The 23,128-nt window shown below is 35.5% G+C and overlaps 1 protein-coding gene and 1 pseudogene across 2 annotated transcripts in view; both read left to right on the top strand.

Moving 5' to 3' along the window:
* The first annotated feature begins 242 nt into the window (after window positions 1-242).
* PPP4R3B (protein phosphatase 4 regulatory subunit 3B) overlaps window positions 243-23,128 on the top strand; it is a 56,365-nt gene continuing 33,479 nt past the window's right edge. Inside the window, exons 1-6 of one of the 2 annotated variants that reach the window (XM_037527423.1) lie at window positions 243-708; window positions 1,991-2,046; window positions 12,632-12,730; window positions 18,690-19,313; window positions 20,942-21,019; window positions 22,062-22,178. In XM_037527423.1, the coding sequence (XP_037383320.1) occupies window positions 567-708; window positions 1,991-2,046; window positions 12,632-12,730; window positions 18,690-19,313; window positions 20,942-21,019; window positions 22,062-22,178 (1,116 nt within the window). In that variant the 5' untranslated portion in view covers window positions 243-566. The remainder of the gene's footprint in view (window positions 709-1,990; window positions 2,047-12,631; window positions 12,731-18,689; window positions 19,314-20,941; window positions 21,020-22,061; window positions 22,179-23,128) is intronic. The other variant, XM_037527424.2, reaches the window with a different exon arrangement.
* On the top strand, window positions 9,985-12,623 carry LOC119258963 (ubiquitin-conjugating enzyme E2 variant 1-like; annotated as a pseudogene).

The following is a 23,128-nucleotide window of genomic DNA, read 5'->3' as shown; positions in this document are numbered from 1 at the left end:
CTCGCGAGACCGGCTAGCCCCGCCCAGATCCCGCGGCAGCCGGCGGGCCGAGAAAACCGGAAATCGCGCTTGGGCCCGCCCCCCTCACGCCTGTAGCCGGCCTCGCGAGAACGCGTTGCGTAGCGGACCCGGGAAGCGTGAGCAGAAGCGGAGGCGGCGGGCGTTGAACTCGTCGGCCGCCGTAGCCCCTGCTAGGACAGCCCGTGCGAGCCTGCAGGAGGAGGAAGAGAAAGGCAGAGAGAATCGGGTTACAAGATGGCGGCTCTATAGTTGTTACGGCGGCGGCGGCGGCGGCAGCAGGAGAGCGAGCGAGCTCGGGGGGGGCACAGGGAGGGTCGGGGAGTGTGTGCGGGGCGTAGTGAGAGGTGTCCGGGGCTCCGGACGGAGAGTTCTCGGTGGCTCTTCTCGCCCCTTCCCGCGCAGACCCTTGGGAGCCATGGTGAACTCAGGCCTCTCCGGAGCCGCCGAAGCTGCCGCCGCCGCCGCCGCCACGGTCTCTCAAGAGTGAGGGGCGCGAACGAGGCGAAGGAGGAGCGGCGGCTGGAGCGCAGGGGACAGCGGCCACCATGTCGGATACGCGGCGGCGAGTGAAGGTCTATACCCTGAACGAGGACCGGCAATGGGACGACCGAGGCACCGGGCACGTCTCCTCCACTTATGTGGAGGAGCTCAAGGGGATGTCGCTGCTGGTTCGGGCCGAGTCCGACGGTAAGGTCACTGGAACGGTAGACTGAGGGACGTTGCCTCCGGTTTGGGCACAGCCCTGGGATGTAGGCCCGGGGCCGGGTACGATCATCTCTCGGGACAGCGCGTTCATTGGTTTTGTACCTGCACTTCTCTGCGATAAAACAAACTACCTTGTCTGGATTTACCCGCAATCCGACGCGGATTCTGTGTTGCCGATTGTCGGTTTCTCCGCCTTTCATGCCTGTTAAGGTTTTGACCGCTTCCTCTCCAGTCTCTCCTGTTTTGAAGAGGGGAGAGTGTGGAGAAACGAGGGGAGGAGGCGCCCTCGTCCTAGGGAACTGAACCCTCCTCCCTTCATACCCAATATGTGGCACAAAAGTAAAACTTCTCTTTCTGAGCGTCTTGTTTTCCACACTGATTTTACCGACGATCCTCAGTTGCCAGTCGACAGGTGCTGGGGGAAAACCAAAAAGCACCTTTTCCTGGGGTTATTGCAGTCTGTTGCCTCGATACATGCACACAAGCACATACATCTTTAGTCTGAGAGCCTTCTAGGCTGCCTTTGTGGAGGGTGTGGTAAAAAAGTAGAACTCTATAACCCAAACAAGTTAGAACACCCAATCAGATTGTAAACTTGTATTCGTTGATTTATTGTACGAGTCATATGTGAAATATTTTTGGATTATAAAATGTGGAGCTGTAATTAGAACACCTTTCTGGTAATCGGAACGCCTTGATTTGAGCCACTGATATATGCAGGTAATAGAAAAGTAATAATCTTAAATTTATTCTTGATCTGTTTTGTGCTCTTGTACTTCTCTTCTAAATAGCCATTTATTTCTATGCGAAGTGTCTTTTTGTTATTAAGGAGAAAGGATAAAAGTTCTGTAATTTGTGTACTAAGTAATTAGATCCCTATTGTGGTTCTTTGTAATTTATTTGTTAAACTGGAAACAATAAAATTTTTTGTTAAAAACAGTTTGGCTTCAAGTGGTCATTTAGACCTTAAAATTTTCATTTCAATAAAACTTTAATAGTCATCTAGTCTCTTTATATTCTTGGTCTGAATATTGGTCTTCCATGAATTTTTTTTCCCCTTTAGAGGGTGTATGTGATAGAATGTGTTCTAGATTGAATATGCAGTCCAGATCTGGAGTGAAAATTATAAATTAGAATACATTTGGTTATTTCACATGGATAAACAGTGTAAAAATTGGTTGTTTTTTTTTTTAACGTGTATTCTGATTTTTTTTAAATTCAGCAACAGGATTGTACAAATTGAAACTTATTTTTTATCTTTCAGGCTCACTGCTCTTGGAATCAAAGATAAATCCAAACACTGCATATCAGAAACAACAGGCAAGTAGTTGTTTATCTTTAATTTGAAAGACTTCATCTGTGATCAAGGAAATGTTAATCTGACAGAGATGGGAAGGCTTTCCTGAAAAGAAAAAACAGTTTGGTAAACAAAGTTACAGATCGTATGCATTTTCTTTGTTGGCTAAAAATTTTAAGCTGTAAAGTGAAAGTTTTGTACTGGCAGTGATTTTTTCATTTTTGAAATAAGCCAGTATTAGATATTACTAGAATACAATGTATTGGTTTGTCTTATCTAACTACACAGTCAGGTCTCTTCTATACTCTGTAAACTAAATCTTTTATTTTCAATCTCATTTGAAGGAAATGACATAAAAGAATATTCAAAGGGGTATTCTTTCAAGCAAGGAAAGCCTGTTTGTGGTATGAAATTAGATACTTTGACTCAAGCAAAAGTAGTAGAAGTGTTTAAATCCTGTTCTTTAATTGTATTTTTTCTTATATAAATGGATACGTTACGATATTGTACATTGCTGATTATGTAATATTTCCTGTTAATATTTGTTGTCTTTTTTGGTGAAAAAGTCTGTTGTGTTTCAGCGTACCTAATTATTTTTAACTTATCTGGAAATGGCAGCGGTGATTCAACCTTTTCTTTTTTCTGTGAATGTTGTCATTTTTTAATGAACTATTCGAAAATTGACATGAGTATCACCACCAAATTTAACAGTGTTAACATTATGCCATATTTGCTTGAAATCTTTTTGTAATATTGAACACGTGGATAGAGTTAAAGACCCTTTTATAACCATCTCATTTTATCCATTCTCCATCTTCCCTTAAGTAACCACTATTCTGAAGCTGATGTGTATTATTCCTGTACATGCTTTTTTATACCTCTTCTGCTGATGTATGTATCCATAAATAATATGAAGTCTTTTGTGTGTTTTTAAAATTTGCACAATTGATCTCATACTCTTACATGTATTCTACAACGTTCATTTTTTCATTCAACATGTTGAAGATTCATTTGTGTTAACAATGTAGATCTAGTTGGTTTTTTTTAAATACTGTCTCGTATTCTGATGTATAATATATACCTATTGTTAGATATTTTAATTATTTTTAATTTTTTTGCTTGCAATGTATAAATTTAATATGGCAGAGATTTTTGAAGGAAAAGAGAAATTATTTTAAGATTATATTTACATTATCAGTGCCTGCTTTCTTCAAGGTGAATGAAAATTTGGATGCCCAGAAACAAATACTTCACAGTTGGCAGTATGGAATTATGTCTATTGCGCAGCTCAGTACTAGTAAAATTCTTACTTTTAGACAGTTGTTTTGTGTATGCCATACATTCTTAATGAATTTTTTGAAATATTTAAAAATTTTCCAATACTCAATGCAGTTTTTTCCTCTGGGTAGTAAATATGGTACATTTTTTGATGCAGAATCAAACATTTTTTTCTGTATTGAACACCTGAAGATGTTTCCTATACCTTAACTAATTTCAGGTAGATATTTTAGTAAATTTCATTTCTAAGTCAGCCAGGCAGATTGTTATTTTGTCATGGCTCTGAATTCTGCTTTGTTTTTCTGTTAGCTTATTTGTGGGGTAAGAAATACTAAAATTTTGTCATTGTTTTTTTCCTGTCTGCATGAATGTTAAATTCTCAGGAACTATGTTCTTAAATGTGATTTCCTATCAATTAATTACTATGCAGATTCTTCTCAGATTGTGTACCAGATCCTTTCACTGTTGTTATTGTTGGAAATATTACATTATCTTGGAGATTTGTATATAAAATAGTCCCCCAACATTGGTACAAAAATACACAGTGGTCCTGTGAATACATTAGAAACTTCGGGACATAGTTTCATGTATAATGGTACTCTGTTAGAATATCAAAGTATTGAAGAAAATTAGTTTTTTTAAAAAAATTATGTTATCGGGAATATGTTCTCTGTAACTAATCACATCTAAATTATATATTGTTGAAGCTTCTTTTAGGTTTTTTTACTACTTAAAGTACTTTTACTAAATAATATTAGGGTTCAAGAGAACTAATTTTTGGGGAACGTGAATAATATGGAAAAGCTGTGTATATAAAAAGGAAATACCTGTGCAAATGGGGTCACTTGTTTATTTTTGTTTAAATTGAGTTCTTTTTTTTTTTAAGATTTATTTATTTATGCAAGAACGGGGTACAGGTCAGAGGTGCAGGAGGGTGAGAGAATTCACGAGAGACAGAGCGGGGAGCAAAACAGGCAGACGGACCGAAGACATTGCTGAGGGGAGCAGTGGGCGAGGCAGGAGAGATCTGCCGCGCCATATGGGTTTCTCCCTGGCTGGCCGGGAATTGAACCTGCACTGCAGAGGCTACAGACAGCTTCACAGCGTGGCACTCAACCCACTGCGCCACCGGGGAGGCCCCGAGTTTACTTTTCTAATAGAAATTAGCCATTTAGGGGTTATGGTAAACATAAGTTTCTTTGTAACATATGCTATTTTATATTTTCACCAAAATCATATTAAATTTGCATTTTTTTAACCAAATTATACAAACTGGATTTCCAAACACATTGATATTTTTCTGTGTTCATTGCAAGTATATCTGTTACCTGTCATTCAAGCTATTCAAATTTACAAAATTATTCATTTCCACAATGTGTGAGGTACTGATCAATAATGGGGTTTTAATTTTAAAAAACAAGTAAATGAGACATAGTTTAACATTTCCATTTGATAAAAAGTACTGAATTACGGACTCAAAATGAGTCAAAATGAATTAAGTTGAATGTCAAATGATGCAATATCAATAAGTCATTTATTCACATATCTTCCTTGCTTGCTGTGGGCAATACTGAAGTTATATTGAATACTGAAGGGAGAGAGAGGGAGAACATATATTTGCCATAAAGGCAAATTTGTTTGGTGGAAAGGCAGAGAATGATTATAATGAAACATGAAATAAGGTGCCTGATATGTGTGTCAAAACTTTAAGTTATTTAAAATCAATCCCCCGATCTTGATTAAATCAAAAGCGGAATCATCAGGATGTATACCTTTCCTATAAAATACAATTATATGTTGGTTGGGTTTAGCAGAGACAAGTAAGAAAATTCTCATCAATTTTATTAGGATAAAAAGAAACAAGTGAAAGTTATGTAATAATAAAATAATAAAAATTTTTTTAGCCAATCCTAATTGAAAACCCAGGCATACATTTCACAGATCAGACAGCTTAGGCACGAAACGGGTTAAGTTTCTTGACTGGAATTATACAGTAGGTATGTATGTGCCAACACAGAGGTTGTAATAGGTAATTCCAGGGATGTGGGAAGTAAAAATTAGAAGAAAAGTAGAAAATTAGAGGAGGGAGAGATTAGTTTGAACTGGACTCATTAAGAAGAACCTCACTCTCTGTTGTGTTTGTCACTGATGGGAAAGGAAATAGTACACCTGTGAAAAGTATTACGTCCATTTGTGGCAGAGGCTTCTTTCTCTCAAAGCTTGGTAAACAAAGGGGAGCCATTGTGGGTTCTTGAGTAGGGGTTGAACATGATGATAGTTCTGGAACAGAGTGGCAATGTTGTGAATATTTAGTTGTGGGTGGGGAAGGAAACAACATAGGTAGCAAGACTTTTTGCAGTAATTTAGATACAAGCAAATGAGAGTCTGTTCCAACATAGTAAATGGAATTGAAAAGAAGGAACAGAGCTCCAGTATATTTTCAAGAAAGTACTGGTAGATTTGGTGAATGATTATGAAAAGGGAAGACCCAAAGTCCACTTGTGTTTTTGTATGTTGGGGTCAAAGAATGATGGTTCTTTTCAGATATTAGGAAGTTGAGAAGAAAGCAGGTTTACATTAATCTTCTGGTTTGAGACTTGCTTGAATATGTAATGCATTCACGTTGTTAAAAATTCAGAATGTATTTGTAAAGTCTTCTTCCTACCTAACTCCATAACAGTTGCCCTTGCTAGAAGCCATCAATGTTATCAGTCTCTTGTAGTCTGCCTAGAAGTTTTATGCATATTTGAACAAAAATGCATGCAATCATATATACTTTTATTAATATAAATGGTAGCATACTATATATTGTTAGTGCCCCCCCCCTTTTTTTTTGCTTAAACTTTGAAGTGATAGTAACATAAGTGAAAAGGATTTAATATCTGGGACTAGAGGTAATTAGAATTTGGTGCAAGAGATTCTAATTGACAATCATTAAATACTATTTTTAGTGGTAAGTAGAACCCTCCTTTAAGCAAGTAGGTATGAACTTAGAAAAAAAGCAGAACTTTATTAAATTGTCCACATCTGTTCATTCATCCAATAATACTTGGTTGAGTTCTACTTATTGTTTGGTCACTATCTTTAGTTTGGATCTTTAAACTGCAGATAAAAGCTTTTGAAGAGATTGTAGCAAAGTAATGACATGATCCAAAATATAATATTGTGCGGAATAGAAAAGAGATAATAAATGGGATACTAATTGGGAGATTGAAGTGTAGTCCAGGTAAGCATAATGTTGAATTGGGTCAGTGCAATAGTATGGAAATGGGAAAAAGTGGATGATAGGATTGTGTGCGTGTGCATGTGTGTATGTGTGAGTATTACATTTGGCATAGGGCATTCTGGTGGATTACATGTAGACAATCAGGAAGATCCAGTTATGAGGAATAAGCAGCTTGAAACAGAATGAGGAAAATGTTGCCTGCAAAACAAGGGATAGCAGTTTTGGTAAGGAAAGGAGAGCTTATTATCAAGCGAATGTCCGGTATTCTACAAGAGAAAGATTAAGAATATTCTAGATTTGGGCTAGATTTATACACTGCAATGAAGGAAGAGATGCTAATTATCATTTTTGTATCTGTTGACAAAATCAATAAAATTTAGGATGTAGCCTGAGTGAGAGTCATTGTAAGGAGTAGACAAATGAGTATTCAAGAGAGTAAGATATTTCTGCAGTTTCGAATACTTCATTCAAATAATGACTTGAATTTGTAAATAACAGAGTTCTCTCTACCTTTTTGTTTTTTTAAGATTTACTTATTTATGCATACAAGAGCTGGGATACAGACCAGCGGTATGGGGGGTGAGAGGATTCACCAGAGACAAAGCTGGAAGCAGAACAGGCAGATTGACTGAAATACACTGCTGAGGGGAGTCAGGAGAGGTCTGCTGCACCATGTGTGTTACTCCCTGGCTGGGGATCAAACTTGTGCTGCAGTGGCTGTGGAGAGCTTCATAGGTTGCATCTTAACCCCTTGCGCCACCAGGGAGGCCCATCTCTTTACCCTTTGAACTATAGCTCAAGTACATGACTGGATGGGTGATTAGTTTGGAAGACTGGGTAGAGATGTATTCTGAATGGTAACTTGTAATGGTTCCCAGGAGAAATCCTTGGGAATCAAATGGAATGGGATCTTTTTTATTTAGAAGTCTAGTCTGATGGCCAGATAAATATAATACCACAGGGGAGAAGCTTAGAGATCAAATTGTTAAGAACTGTGTTCTTTTAGAATTCGCTGATATTTGTTATGTGAAAGTAGTGGAAACAAAGGTTTAGAGTTGGATGCTGAGTTTAATTACATTATTTCTAGCTCTGTGAGTTTGAGCAGATTTCCTCTGAACTACCTTTTAAATGGAGATAACTGCCTAACTCAGTTGATAGTTGTGAATTAATGTATGAAAAAATGCCTTAGCACTATACTTTGCACATAATCTCAATGAGTTATATTCAGAATCTTATAATAATGTATAAGCAACATTTCTTCTTTTCCAGTGAGGAAAGAAGATTAAGGAGGTTAAGGATTTGGAGAAGGTGGTACATTACTGCTGTTTGTAAGCAGTGCAGTCATATCTGTCTTGAACTATATGTTATACCATACTATTTTTTTAAAGTTCATTTCAGAAAGAGCAGGTCAACTAATAGGGACTACTAGAGAGTTTTATTATTTTTTTTAAAGATTTATTTATTTATTTATACAAGCACTGGGTACAGTCAGAAGCGCGGGAGGGTGAGAGAATTCACCAGAGCCAGAGCGGGGAATGGAACAGGCAGACTGACTAAATACACTGCTGAGGGGAGCAGTGGTCGCGGCAGGAGAGGTCTGTGCACCTTGTGGGACTCTCGCCGGTGGCTGGGGATTGAACTAGCACTGCAGAGGCTGCGGGTAGCTTCGCAGCTCAGTGCTCAACCACTGTGCCACCAGGGGAGGCCTGAGAGTTTTAATGCTACCATGTTTGGTTAGCCTCTTTTTCAGACGTGTAAATTGACTTTGAATATAAATTCTATAAGTCAGGTATTGTATTTTCCCTTTTTAAAAAAAGTATTTAAAAGTATTCCTTTTGAAGAACATGTGTTGCATTTTGTGTAAGTTTTTAGGGACAGAAGGGAGCTGTCTGGCAAAACAGAATGATCACAGCTATTTCATGACTGGATTTTGTTCTTATTAATGAAGTAAATCTATATGGTAGAGGAAAACTGATGCATAATCCATTGGTTTGTTAGACCATTGTAAATGTGAATTTGATATAAAAACTAGAGACCTTTCCCCATAAAAGTGTTATGTTCTGGGCCTCCCTTGTGGCACAAGGAGTTAAGCACCACACTGTGAAGCAATCTGAAGCCTCTGTAGCATGAATTTGATCCCCGGCAGCCAGGGAGCAACCCACATGGCGAAGCAGACCTCTCCTGTCTTGCCCACTGCTCCCCTCGGCAGTGTGTTTCAGTTAGTCTGCCTGTTCTGTTCCCCACTCTGTCTCTGGTGAGTCCTCTCACCAACCCCCCCCCCCCGCCCCCAAATCCTCTGGCCTTTGCCCCAGCTCTTGTATCCATAAATAAATAAATCTTTTTAAAAAAAGTTATGTACCACCTTTTAGATATAATTTTAAGGTGTCATTTAGAACTTGGATTAAGCAGCTCTAATTCAAACAGTATTGAGCTCAAGAATGGGTTTTTACTATATGAGGTTGAAAGCTGTCACTTTTTCTATAGTAAACTATATTGTGAAAACTTCATTCAGTAAAAGCTAAATTTTCAAACATTTCCAGCTGTCTAACTTCGATCCTGGACTTTGGAAATACGTACTTTTTAAAAATGTTTTCAGAGACTCAAGCCAAGCAACTAATTATAATTTTTTTTTTGTTATTCTCCCTACCTGTTCATTTTAAATCTGATTTCCGTGGGACATCATAGTGATTAAACAGTTTAGTAGAGGAAAACTCTTAAGTAACTTCTCTTGGTTTGAATGGATTCATTAATAACATCCCAAAGAGACGTGTGTCATGTGCGAATGAGAAAAAAACAACAGAAAGCGCAGTAGTTGAAAACTAACCTTACCTTAAAAAATAGAGCTTGACTATATAGGCTTTTTGGAGATATAGGAAACTGCCATTTGACTCTTTCTCTTTTAAATGTTCTTTGAATGCTTTCACTCAGGGTCTTTTACTCTTGACTTGAAATAAAAAAGTCTGGAATTTTTCTGAGACAGTAAGGGGAGAGAGTAGAGGAGAAGGAAAGATGAAATTTGTTATCATTTGGAGTTGACACACAGAACTAGAAGGTTCTTACTCTTAGGGTACTTCCCTGTTCGTAGTTAGCCACTAGAGACAAACTTAGGTCAGGTTCTCAGATTTGTCTTATCAAAAGGATTATACGAGCCCCTTGTTAAAAATAACAATTCTTGGGGCCTCCCCGGTGGCACAGAGGTTGAGTGCTGGGTTGCGAAGCCGCTCGCAGCCTCTGCAGCGCCGGTTCTATCCCTGGCCACCGGGCGAGGGTCCCTCATGGGTCCCACATGGCGCGCAGACCTCTCCTGCCACCCGCTGCTCCCCTCAGCAGTGTACTTCCTCCATCTGCCTGCTCTGCTCTCTCCTCTGGATCTGGTGAATTCTCTTACCCTCCCGCGCTTCTGACTGTACCCAGTGCTTGTATAAATAAATAAACAAATCTTAAAAAAAAAAAAAAAAAAAACAATTCTTGGGCTTTACTCCAAATCTGTCCCAACGAGATGGGTATGATTGGAAATATGTATTTTTAATCATCCTCCAAGTTTTTCCCTCTTTCCATTGAAAAGGTGTTCTGAATATAAATTCTATTTAGTTCCTGGCATTATGGTGTAGAGAAAAGGTTACCTTAAGACTAGAAAGGAAAAAAAAACCAAAAGAAAAAGAAGAGGAGGATGTAGTTGCCTTAATTCAGACTTCATTGCTTACCTGGAATTTCACTCAGAAGGTAGATTGGAAAGGTCTTGGATGCCTAGATAAAAGGTAAAAGGTTTTGGAATTCATTCTGTAGTACTAGTGGTACAACATGAAACATTGGGTTTTGAGAAGTCTGATTATGTATTTTAACAAAAGAAAAAAAATGAGTTTTCCTGCTATTTAACAAGTAGTCAAGAGATAATACATGCATGGTATTCTGAGAGAAGAGTAATTTCCATAAAAAAGTGTTCCTCACCTGTCAATGATTTTAGCTCAGATATACAGAAAACTGTTTACAGATATTTTCCAATATAAACTATTACCCTAACAAAATGAACAAATGCTTTGAAAAGGGTTGAAATAGTAAGGTTAGTGCAAGTGAACATTATAGCCCTGTAGTATAAGCTGTTTGTTAGCACTTGACAAAGCAGAAACAATGATAAAATAGATCTTACCAGTTGCCCCTCTCAAAAAATTTGGGATTATTCAAAGGATGACAAATACTGGATTTGTATCTGCTATCATTTGTATACCATGCTGTAAGTGTGTATTGGGTCTGAAAACACTGTGGAGCCAATACCATTTAAAATACTATTTATATAAATTTTTTATTTCTATTTTAATGTATGTTTTACATTACAGTACTAAAGTATTACTAAGTTAATATTCCTATATGAAATATATGTTATTTGAGGCATACCGTTTTTATAAAGAGTTTTGAGATCACTGCTCATGAGGCGATCTCTAAGAAGACAGCTTGGACTAAGGAAAGTACACATATACAGAGCCTGAGTGGGTCCCTTGGTGCTCTACCTGGGCTTTTAACTAGAGTAGCTATTTTTATCTTTTTTTTTTAACAAGGAGATTCTTGGTAAAGTTTTGATCGTAAAATAAGTTTTGTTGCGTTTTTTTTAAAGATTTCAAAACCTCTATTGTTTGTAAATGAAAGAGCAGTCTTACAAAAATTTGGAATAACTGGTGACACATATCCCTCCTAGGAAGGTTAGTCAGGGGCCTTCAAGTGGCAGCAACACAAGATGGCAGCCACAGTGGGCTTGGGAGTAAAACTTCTTCTCAGTTTATGACTTGGAAGAACTTGAAGAAAGCCAGAAAGGAGTAGGAGATGGCACAGCCAGCTGGGGTCTAGAAGATGATGAAGACATGATACTTACAAGATAAAAAGGGATGATAATTGGGCTCCAAGAGCAATTTATGAAAAACAAATATACAACCTTAAAATAGAATGTGGACCCAAATACCCAGAACTATACCCCTTTGTAAGATTTGTAACAAAAATTAATATAGATTTAATAGTTCTATGGAGTGATGGACCCAAGAGCCATATGGTAGAATTCATTGAGCATCAAAGTTATCCTGCAAGAGCTTCCACACCTACTGATATTCACAGAAAATAAGAAACTCCCTCAGCTGCTAGCAGGACAGTGTTATAACAGTTAATCAAAATGTAAAAGCAGGACCTCTGCTCCCCTCCCCCCCCACTCAATTTACGCAGTCTTCACTTTCCACAGTAGTTAAGTTTTCTAGATACATCTTGAAGATTGCCAAGTACTGGAAGGATGCTCCCATTCAAAGGCAGTTAATCTTAAGATTTTGTAAACAATACTAATATTTTGTCCATTTGAAATATGTAAGTTGTGCTATTAAAAAAGCAGCATAACCAGACAGGTCCTCGAACATTAAATATAAAGTGTACGTTGTATTTTTTGTAATTAGGGTGTAAACTCAGATACACATTTTTTAATAAAAATTTTATTCATATTAAAGTTTCATTATGTATTGTAAAAAAGTCCATTTCACTTGCGTGCTACATAGTGACTAGTGTTTGTCTGTGTATGTATTTAGTGTAAGCTTCTGATCTACATGCTATTGGTTATACTTTCAAATAGAGCAGGTATATTCATTTCACTGTTGTTTTACATTCTTTAATATCCTGAAGGCTTTCCTGTTTTGTTTTGTTTTTTAAAAAACCAATAGAAAGGGCTAAATCTAAAATACTTCAGTTATTAACCTTCTTGACATCACTTGGCAGTCAGTTTGAAAGAAAAGATGAGCTGGTAGTTAGTAGGTGGTTAGTGAGTGGGACAGCTACAATTTGGCCAAGAATGACTAAGTTTTCCATTAAACATTAGCTTCTTAACATGAGTCAGAGCCTACTAACCTATTTTTATTTTATTTTTTTAAAAAAATTGCTCAGTGGCTTTTAGAGCTAAAACTACTATTTCATTGCTAGTGCATTACTAGTCAAAGGGTAACAAGATACATGATGTCAATTGGGCATGCATTAATTGCACTAAAAAGAGGGTGTTTATCATTGTTGTGTTGTTTCCTTTTATTTATACTTTGTAGTTTTTTTCCTAGTATAATGATATAAAAATCTTTATTTTTAAACAGGATACATTAATTGTTTGGTCAGAGGCTGAAAACTATGACCTAGCTCTAAGTTTTCAGGAAAAAGCTGGATGTGATGAGATTTGGGAAAAAATTTGTCAGGTAAGGATCTTTCAATAATTTTTCAAATTTGCATGCAGTCTTGATTTTTTTTTTTCTTTTTACCTGATAGATGTGTATTAGAATGTAAAGAGAAAATGTCTTTGTGTAGACTTTAACCTAATCTGGAAATACCTTTTATATTCTACAGCAAATTCTTTTATGTAAATTTTTTTCAGTTATGATTTTGTTTCACCATTCTAGAGTTTGATAACATACATTTCCTAATTGAAATGTCAAGGTTTTTATAAGACCAAGAACTTTTAAGTAATTATGTTCTAAGACTTTTATATTTTTCTTTTATATTTGACTACCAATTTGCTAGTTTTTTTTGAATATTGTGTGCCAGATACTAATGATCAGAAGTGCTCATGACTTCAACTGTTAAGGAAGTTAAAGTGTAACAAGACACAGAGGATAAGTGCTAACTCTCAGGTATCTAGAAATTTCCATTAGTAAAGTTTTTTTTATTTTAGAAGTTACAGATTTACAAAAAAATGAGTAAAAATTATGGAGTTCCATATACTAACCTTGCTGACACCTCTTCCCCCCACAGTTTCACCTATTAGCATTTTTATTTTAATATAAGATATTTGTCAAATAATTAATCATTCATTATTAGTACATTATTCATATGTTGTTATTAGCTAACGGTCATACTTCAGTCAGATTTCCTCAATTTAAAAACTTTTCCTGTTCCAGGATCCCATTTAGGATACTACATTAAATTTAGTAGTTATGTATTCATAAGCAGATGTTGACCATGACAATTGGTAACCAGTATTTTAAATTAATCATAATATTAATTTTAGCTTCCATTTTCTACAGATGGAGATCACAGTGTTTCAGTGATTGCTTAGTATGTAGTCTATTACATTATTTTTATGTCATTTTAACCTATATTAGCTTTTCCGTCTAATGATTCTTATCACTGAAAGTTCTTGAATTAATTTTATGCATCTGACCAGAGTCATTGTCCCTCTGGTCCTCCCAGTAACAGTTTCACATAGTATAATAGTGTCCCAAGAAAGTGTAGTGTGACCCTCCCTACTCCATGTAAAGTAATTTGATATGTGACACTAGATTACTAAACTTCTTATCTGGGGATAGATGATTTATTCCACATTATGCATCATTAATTGCTGAATCATTTTAGTATGCATTATTAAATGGAAGAATTCCAATTGATGAACATTTAAGAACAGTAACTATTAAACACAGTATTATCTAAATTGTTTCGTTATTGTTTTGCCTTTGTGGTTTAACTGGTTTTATTTATGGGTGGTGATGGCAAGAAGATACTAATTTTTATCCTTTTTTTCTCATATGCTTTCCAGAAATTGAGATTGAATTTTATATTCACAAAGTTTTCTGTAAAATGAGATACATTACCTAAAAATGACCTGTATTGCAGATTTACACATATGCAATCCACAAATATTCTTTCTGTTCTTGGTTCATTAAACTTGAATAATGCATTCATATATGAAATGGGTTGGGGAGGGTAAAGGAAGTGTTCGTGAAAATAGTGGAAGCATACTGAAGGATATAAAACTTTAAAAATAAAGATAATTTTGCCATAATATTTTGTTTAGAATATTAATATCAGTATGTAAAGGCTTACGTTTTTATAATAAATTCCTGAAAAGCGGTATTTTATATTCTCCCTACTTTCCCTAATATCCACATGGTAACTGGCATGTTTTGTATATATAAATGAATAAATAAATAAAATGAATGAATGAATAAAACAAGACAAATCTTATTTAGAACTAGAGTTTTGATTTATGTATCTGCTAGAAAATAAGTTTATTTGGAGAATAATATTCTCTAAAATATTTTCAATATTTTAGCTTTTACCTTGTCTCATTCCCCCCATCCTCAGCACTTACTGTTTAAGGTACGTTTTATTGGTAGATATAAATGGATGGATGGATAGATGGATGGATGGATACACACACATATATGAAATTATAATTAAAGACTTTGTACATTGTGTCCTAGGCATTTTTGCTGAAATGTGTTTCTACTGTTTTCATTCATGCATTTCATGATATACCTGAGACCACTCATTAATTCACTAGAAGGGCTCATGAAACTCCTCAAAACTACTACACACATAGCTAAAGTTTATTACAACAAAGTGATACAGATTCAAATCACCAATGGGAAAAGGCACATACGGCAGGGTTTAGGAGAGTTCCAGGAATGAGCTTCCAGTTGTCCCTCAAACCATCAGTAACTTCTTCCAGCAAAAGATATGTGGCACCATGCACATGAACCACCAACATTTACCTGAACCTTTGTATCCAGCATTTTCAATAAGGATTAGTCATAGAAGTAGACTGACTACCTGTTTATGGCACTTGAGTGTTAAGCTCATCTAGAGGTTGAGCTGTTACTATGTAACCCAAGACCCCCAAGATAAACTACAGAGTTATTCACATAGAATAGCTTGCATGGCCCAAGGTGGCCAGGTAAACAAGTAACTCTTATTAGACAAGATACTCAAAGCACTTAGGGGTTACCACACAGGAGCTAGGCAAGGACCAAACCTTTTGTGGTTAAGGTTAAGCCTTTACTGCAAAGGCCACCCTTGACCAAGACTCTTAGAGCAAAATGATCATATCTGTCTTAAGACTCTACAGTTAGTGTAGCATTTGTATGACAAAGCAATAGCACCGGTATGGATATGCCTAACATTTAGAGGAGCCAGTTTGTTATAGGGATTGATTTAAAGAAACAGGTAATGTGTTCTACAAAGACAAACTATATTTTTGCATTAATTTGATTATTCATTTTCCTCCTTGTTCTGCTGCACTTTGTGCTAAACTTGTTCAGAACTGTTTACCATAGAAGTTAGCTGATGTTTAACAAATTCCAATTCTTCACCAGGCCATTTTCTATCAGGAATACATCCTGAAAAGGCTTAAACTCTTATCTCCGAAGACATTTGATCATCAATACCAGTATTAAGGCATATGTATATAAGGGAGTTGAATCAACAATGCGTAGTGCTATACTATATGGCAGTGTAGTAGTGACGTAACCTGAAAAGTAAGAGTCAGCAGATAATAGCATATTACTAGAATTCTGCTCAGTCATTAGCAGTTGGTCCAGTTTATCATATTGTATGGCAGTGTCCTGCACACTGGTGTATCATCCCATCTGACCTTGCCAGGTTCCAAAAGCAAGGGTGATCTCGGCAAAGAGGAGTTTACACTTTCAGACATCTGGTGTGATTGAACTAAAATAATAGAATCTCTTGCTCTGACCCTTTTTTGAATGTTAATACTAAATTTCTCTCATTGAATTACCCATTTATTTTTTCATTCCTTTGTCCTTAGTTGCTACTTGTCCTTCCCATTTGTCATTTTTTTTTTTTCCCCACTCAAACTTACCCACTTTTGGAAAGGACATTAGATCTGGTTACACTGCTGGTATAGCAAAGTTAATTTTTTACTGCACAACTCAGTACTGTACTTCTAATAACTATGCATGTTGTTGAATATATATTCAGTTTATTATTCTTACTATTGATACTGCGTGGTATCCATAAAACCATACATCCACTTTTAGTTTTTAATTCTGGGAGTTCATTGCTAACTTTTAAAAGAACAATTTCCATTTCAGTGAAACCTATTGTTTGAGCTTATTGTGAATTCATTCAGCACAATTAATTGACTATGAATTTTGGTCAGTTAATGTTGCAGCAATAAAGTTCTGAAATAGTGTTGTGGTAACATACATCTGAATAGGTGTGAGTCTATACTTTCAGATCATATGCAGTACTGTTTGTAAACCAGCAATTACTTCAGTAGAAAGTAATACAATAAATAAAATCTTGAAATGTCTGTGGCCTGTCACTTTCCCAAATGCTGTTTGACCAATGAGAGACAGTGCTAGTAAGAAAGGATGCTTATTTTCAGAGCCTCTCAGAGACCCATGTTACAATATATTTACAAGGTTCATTTTAATACTTCCAAAATGGAATAGTATGGTGGCAAATCAGAGCATTTGCCTTTGTTATTTGTTGTTGTTATTGTTGTGGTAACTTTGGTTATATCGTTTGTATTTTAGAAGTATAGGATCTTTCCCTTCAGGTGTTGTTACATATGGCACACACCACCAAAACACCCATAGTCTGCTACCAGGAGCACTTTTAAAGTTTCTACTCAGAAGTTACACCTGACATTTCTCACATTTCATTGGCCAACGCAAATAACATGCATGTAACTTGGAAATGAAGAACTCTTGTGCCACAAAAGGGCAGAACGAGAAACACTTGCTTAACAGCACTGTTGACATCCATGTAGACACTTTGGTTTTTATGGGATTGACAAATCACAGCAGTGAAAGTTAAGGAAAGTATTCAAGAAGCTTGTCGGGACTAATAAATAAGCGTGCTGTAACCTAGTGAATACTAATCTTTCTTGGAGAATAGGCCTACAGATTCAGTTGCCAGCTAGGTGTGCAAACACCTTTAAACTTAAAACTACAGTTTTACAAACTATTATTCTCCCAGGTCTGCAGTTTTTGTAGAAGGAACCGTAATCTTCCTAAAGACAGATTTAAAAGGTTGGGGTCATTTGTGATTCCTCTTCTCTTTTGTAACTATCTGTCCCAATACCACTGCCCAAATCAGTTGTACATGTAGAATTTATCTATATTTATCTATATTCTAAAGTTTATTACGTACAACTGATGCCAGGTGAACTTTCTAAAGGACAATTCTGCATATTCACTTACCTATTCTTAAGTGTTTTAGCTTTAATTTTCTTGGAGTGGCATCAGTCATTCTGTTACCAGTTTTACTGTCTGCCATATGTATGTAACATTTTTATGTCTTTGTCTCTTTGCCTCTTTCACTTTGACTATCTTTATCCCCATCTGAATCTTAACTATCTTTGAAAGTCTACTGAAGGTCACAAATGCCACTGCTTTTTTTGCTCTTCATTATATTCTCTGCCTTAACCTCAAGAGCTGAAAAAAATTTACATTCCTTTGAATTGCCATGGCATTTTATCTGAACTGTTCTTAAAATCTTGTTGCTTAAACTTTTCCTTACATTTATGTGTCCACTTCCCTAAATTCAACTATGTTGATAACTCAGAAGTAAAAGATACTCTCATTCCTGTAGGGAAAATAGTTATCATCTGTGCATCAACATAACCATCTATTTCTTTCTCTAAGATTTAGATCCTTTATATATATCACTGGTGGATTTAAAAATTTGTGGGGCTTTTTTTCCTGCTCAGGATATTTGGGTGGTCTGAGGTGAAGAAAAGTAGGGATAATTCCACTCTTGTGTTAGGAATTAGAAAAGTTCTAAAATATTTTTTTTTTTTTGTGGTAAATGGAATCATAGAAAATTTGTTACACATTAGCCATGCTTTTCTTGAGCTGTTAATCTGAATCATAAAACAGTAGATTGTGATTTTGCTAAACATTAGGATTTGGGGTCTTTCGCATAAATGTTGATAAATGAATGCCAACTTTTTCAAAATATACACTAGAGTGAATTTCAGGAAATTTAGGAAATCTTATTTTTTCACTCTTAAATTTATTTCCAAGGAAGTGGTTTTAATTTTTAATTTAATTAATAGTGTCCTTGTCAGGTCAGTGTTGATTTATGAATCACACATTATGATTTGGGGAACCAACAGAATTTAACTCCTGCAAAATTCGTAATTACTTCGTAGTAATCTGAGGTATCCTCAAGTTATAAGTTAGGTAATTTGGGGTTGAAATGGTTCCTGCAGTCAAGAACCAAGACTTAAATAATTGACTCTAAACTGGATATACTTTCTCCTCTAAACTTCACTTTTAGTTAACAATGACTGTATAACTAGTGTTGATTTTTGCGAGGTATTTTTCTTAAACTCAGTCATCAGTAATTTGATTTCCACAGTTTTGCGTTCTTTTGTATTTTAAGGTAACCAGGTGTACTTCATATTTTTAGGTTCAAGGTAAGGATCCGTCAGTGGAAGTCACACAAGACCTCATTGATGAATCAGAAGAAGAACGATTTGAAGAAATGCCTGAAACCAGCCATCTTATTGACCTGCCCACATGTGAACTCAATAAACTTGAAGAGATTGCTGACTTAGTTACCTCAGTTCTCTCCTCACCTATCCGTAGGGAAAAGCTGGCTCTGGCCTTGGAAAATGAAGGCTATATTAAGAAACTACTGCAGCTTTTCCAAGCTTGTGAGAACTTAGAAAACACTGAAGGTTTACACCATTTGTATGAAATTATTCGAGGAATCTTATTCTTAAATAAGGCAACTCTATTTGAGGTAATGTTCTCTGATGAGTGTATCATGGATGTTGTGGGATGCCTTGAATATGACCCTGCTTTGGCTCAGCCAAAAAGGCATAGAGAATTCTTAACCAAAACTGCAAAGTTTAAGGAAGTTATACCAATAACAGACTCTGAACTGAGGCAAAAAATACATCAGACTTATAGAGTACAGTATATTCAGGACATCATTTTGCCTACACCATCTGTTTTTGAAGAGAACTTTCTTTCTACTCTTACGTCTTTTATTTTCTTCAACAAAGTTGAGATAGTCAGCATGTTGCAGGTAAGTAAACTGAAGTTCTTCATAATTCTCTTTTCAGATATTTTGCCTATTAATGGTTCATATTGGTATTCATTCCTTTTTGAAAGCTTTGTTTGATTTAATTGTGCTATCAAGCATAGAAAATGACTTTTTCTCATGGTTTTCTGAAGGAGAACAATTTCTTATTGTGACCGCTCTATGTTTTAAATGGTCTGTGATGTATGTTTTTATTTATTTTTTTGCATCTTAAAAGTCATGGAAGAATATAACAAAATTCACCATTTTAAGCATTGTTAATGGCATAATTCAAGTATATTCACAGTGTTCACAGTGATTCAGCAGTTATTATCTGGTTCTAGAACTCTTCTGTCATCCCAGACAAAAGCAGTTATTTTAAAATTATCTTTTACTGCATTTTTAAAATTCACTGCATATTTTAATTTTACTAAATTAAAATTAATGCAAGCTATATGTTATAAAAGTGAGCTTTGAAGATAACTGAAACTGAAAAGCACCAATTTTCTTTTTGTGGGTTTGGTGGAAATCTGTGATGAATTTCATTATTCATGTCTAGTTTTTTTCCTTTATAATTTAATGTAGTCCATGTTTTTTGTAGAAAATTGGAAAATACAGGAAAACAGAAAAGAAAATCACTCAATCCATCACCAAGAGATAATCACAATCAACATGCTAATGTTTATCCTTTTGAGACTTTAGATACACAATTTTATATTAAAACATCATTCTATACGTACTCTGTCCTTTTAAACAATGCTCAGAGTTAGCATGTATCTTTTAATACTTCAGTCATCAGTGTAAATAAAAAAGTTACTGTGGTGGTTCATCATTTTAATTATATCCTTGGGACCTACAAGGACAAGAGTCTAGAGAGCCCTAAATTATTATATTTCATTAGTTCTTATATTTTGAAAGGCTTTGGAATCTAATTACTGCCAGAATTCAGTTTCTTTTACTGCTGTCCCTGTTCCATATTTGTTTGTTTTTTAAAGATTTATTTATTTATGCATACAAGAGCTGGGGTACAGGTCAGAGGTGTGTGGGGTGAGAGAATTCACCAGAGACAGAGTGGGGAACAGAACAGGCGGATTGACCGAAGTACACTGATGAGGGGAGCAGCGGGCGAGTCAGGAGAGGTCTGCTGTGCCATGTGGGTTGCTCCCTGGCCAGCTGGGTATCGAACTTGTGCTGCAGAGGCTGCGAATTGCTTCATAGTGCAGTGCTTAACCCCTTGCGCCACCAGGGAGGCCTCCTGTTCCATATTTGTAATTCCTCTTTTTTCCTGATAAGCTTTGGACTGACAAAAAGAATTCAAACTTAAACAGATCCTGAGTAAATAGGCATTCAGTTAAATTTTAAATTTTCATGCATGATCTCTAAAGTATGTTTTTGTTTTCTGAAGAGTTCTTAGTTGAAGTTTCTGGTTAAATGAGGCACTAATGTTTGTATGACTAATATTGAGTGATGTATTCAACTTTTCAAAAATGCAACATGAATATATTCTGGAATTTCAGGTTTCATGAAGAACTATCCCGTTTTCAGCTACTTTCATTATAATTCATGTAAATCATATAAATTAGTGTGACTTTACATATTTGTTAATATTTCATAGTGATTATTTCTTCTCATAGGAAGATGAGAAGTTTTTGTCTGAAGTTTTTGCACAGTTAACAGATGAGGCTACAGATGATGATAAACGGCGTGAATTAGTAAGTTTTATATTCTTGAAACGCAAACCTTTAAGAAACACTTTTTGTTTATACAGCATTTGTTGACTTTGAATTATTTAATAATTAGTATGAGATAAAAGATATGTATTTAAATTGAATTACAAAATGATTATCCTCAAAGTTTCTACAACTTACTGTTTTGTATATTTTAGTAATTTTTTAAGCAATCTCTATGTTTTTCTCCCAGTGAGGGAAATTTTGTGCCTTACAAATCCCCAAATCAGATGTATGCTTTATGTTAGGACGAAACTACAAACTCATACATTTTTATGCTTGTAAATATATTGTAAAGATGCTTTTCTTTTTCAACAAAAAATAGGCAGATCCCTTCTTGAATAAATTAATAAATAATTTGATTCTTGGGGATTTTTTTTTTCTCTTGAATGTGTTCTTAATGACTTCTTTGAGATAAAAACATGCTTTGGGAAAAGAAAATAGTGATTGCTATTTACCACTAGATTGCCATTATATTCAGATACTTGGGTTTTAACAGTAATGAAAGATAGTTGACTTAAATCAGGTAAGTCATCTTTGGTGTAGTTAATTATTAACACGCATTCAGTTTTCTCTTTTGGGAATCTCTAATGTCTTCGCCAATTCTGAAAACTGATTAATGGTTTTGAGGGATGTCTGGGAAGCCCGCTGTTTATTGTAGCATGGAGTCTATGAAATATGTGCTCTAATTCAAAATATCTGCCTTACATGGGAGTTTTACTCCTTAATCATATATTGAAAACAGAGAAAGAGGTAGGTAGGTGCCCTCTAAAACTCAACATGTAATGTATATACTGTAATGTCACTGGACAGTTAATTTTTCAAAGTTTGAGAAATACTACAATGTTTACTTTTAATGGAATGCTAGTTTTTAATAAGTTCTTTTAATAGGTTTAAGGACCCAGGATAGCTTGAAAAATCAAGTTCCTTGAGAAGGGTGAATTCTATACTGTCATAGATCACATTGCACTGCCTCAAGTTTACTTCCATATATGTCAACATCTCACTGTATTTTCTAACATTACAGGTTAATTTTTTCAAGGAATTTTGTGCATTTTCTCAGACATTACAACCTCAAAACAGGGATGCATTTTTCAAAACTTTGGCAAAATTGGGGATTCTTCCTGCTCTTGAAATTGTAATGGTAATTATACAGTTTCTTTTTATGTTTTTGAAATTATGAATTTGTAACGGATTTATATTATGAATAGAAAATTATTGTAGTAATGCATATGTGAATCTTAGTTTATGATTCACTTGATAGTGAATTATTACAGGAATGTTTCCAGTCTTCAAATTTTTGTTAACTTCAACTTGTAATACTAATATGAGATCACTTGCAGATAATAACTCAAGTGAATAAAAGTCACACATGCTTTTTTATCCTTCTGTAACAAAATTAAGTTTGTTTCATAGAAGCTAATAAAATATCTCTCCTTTTTGACCAGTGAGTGGAGTGAGAGAATGCTGGACCAAGAAGACTCATGTTGCAATATGGGGTTAGGGCAGTGGTTCTCATATTTTTGGTTTTTTTGTTTTATTTACTGGTATTTATTGTATAAAGAAATGAAACAAATATTTAAAGTATTTTTTTTTAATGATAATCCTGATTGCATAATTTGACTTTTATGAAAAAAATAACTTTTCCAAAACAAAATTTAGTGAGAAGAGTAACCTCTTTTTTGCCAGTCCCTTCAGTGTCTGACTTAATAGAAGACAGCTAGAAGCTCAAAGCAGCTTCAGCACTGAATTTGTTATGATTGCACATGTCCTGAAGTGACTGCAACTCCTACCATACTTGTAATAGACTGAGAGTGAAAAAGGCAAATAATACAGTAATACTACTATGAAAATAGTATTAACCTGTGTACATCCTGAAAGGTCATCAAACTCCTTGGCAGGATTTCCCTGGACCACACTTCAAGAACTGCTAAATAAGGGAATGTATTCAGAATCACCTGGACATCTGTAACTTACAAATACGGTCTTTCATGAATTAAAGGGTAAAAAGCATTCAGGATAATTACCTTAAAAAACTAGGTGTTTTGAAAAGTGAAACAAATGCTGTATTTTCAAAAGCATTCTCTATTTTAG

This window comes from Talpa occidentalis, unplaced genomic scaffold (genome assembly GCF_014898055.3).
Source record: "Talpa occidentalis isolate TD23 unplaced genomic scaffold, MPIMG_talOcc4v2.1 talOcc4.5, whole genome shotgun sequence".
In the NCBI taxonomy this organism is placed as follows: domain Eukaryota; kingdom Metazoa; phylum Chordata; class Mammalia; order Eulipotyphla; family Talpidae; genus Talpa; species Talpa occidentalis.
The sequence above is the reverse complement of the archived record's forward strand: the minus strand, read 5'-3'. Positions and strand labels throughout refer to the sequence as shown.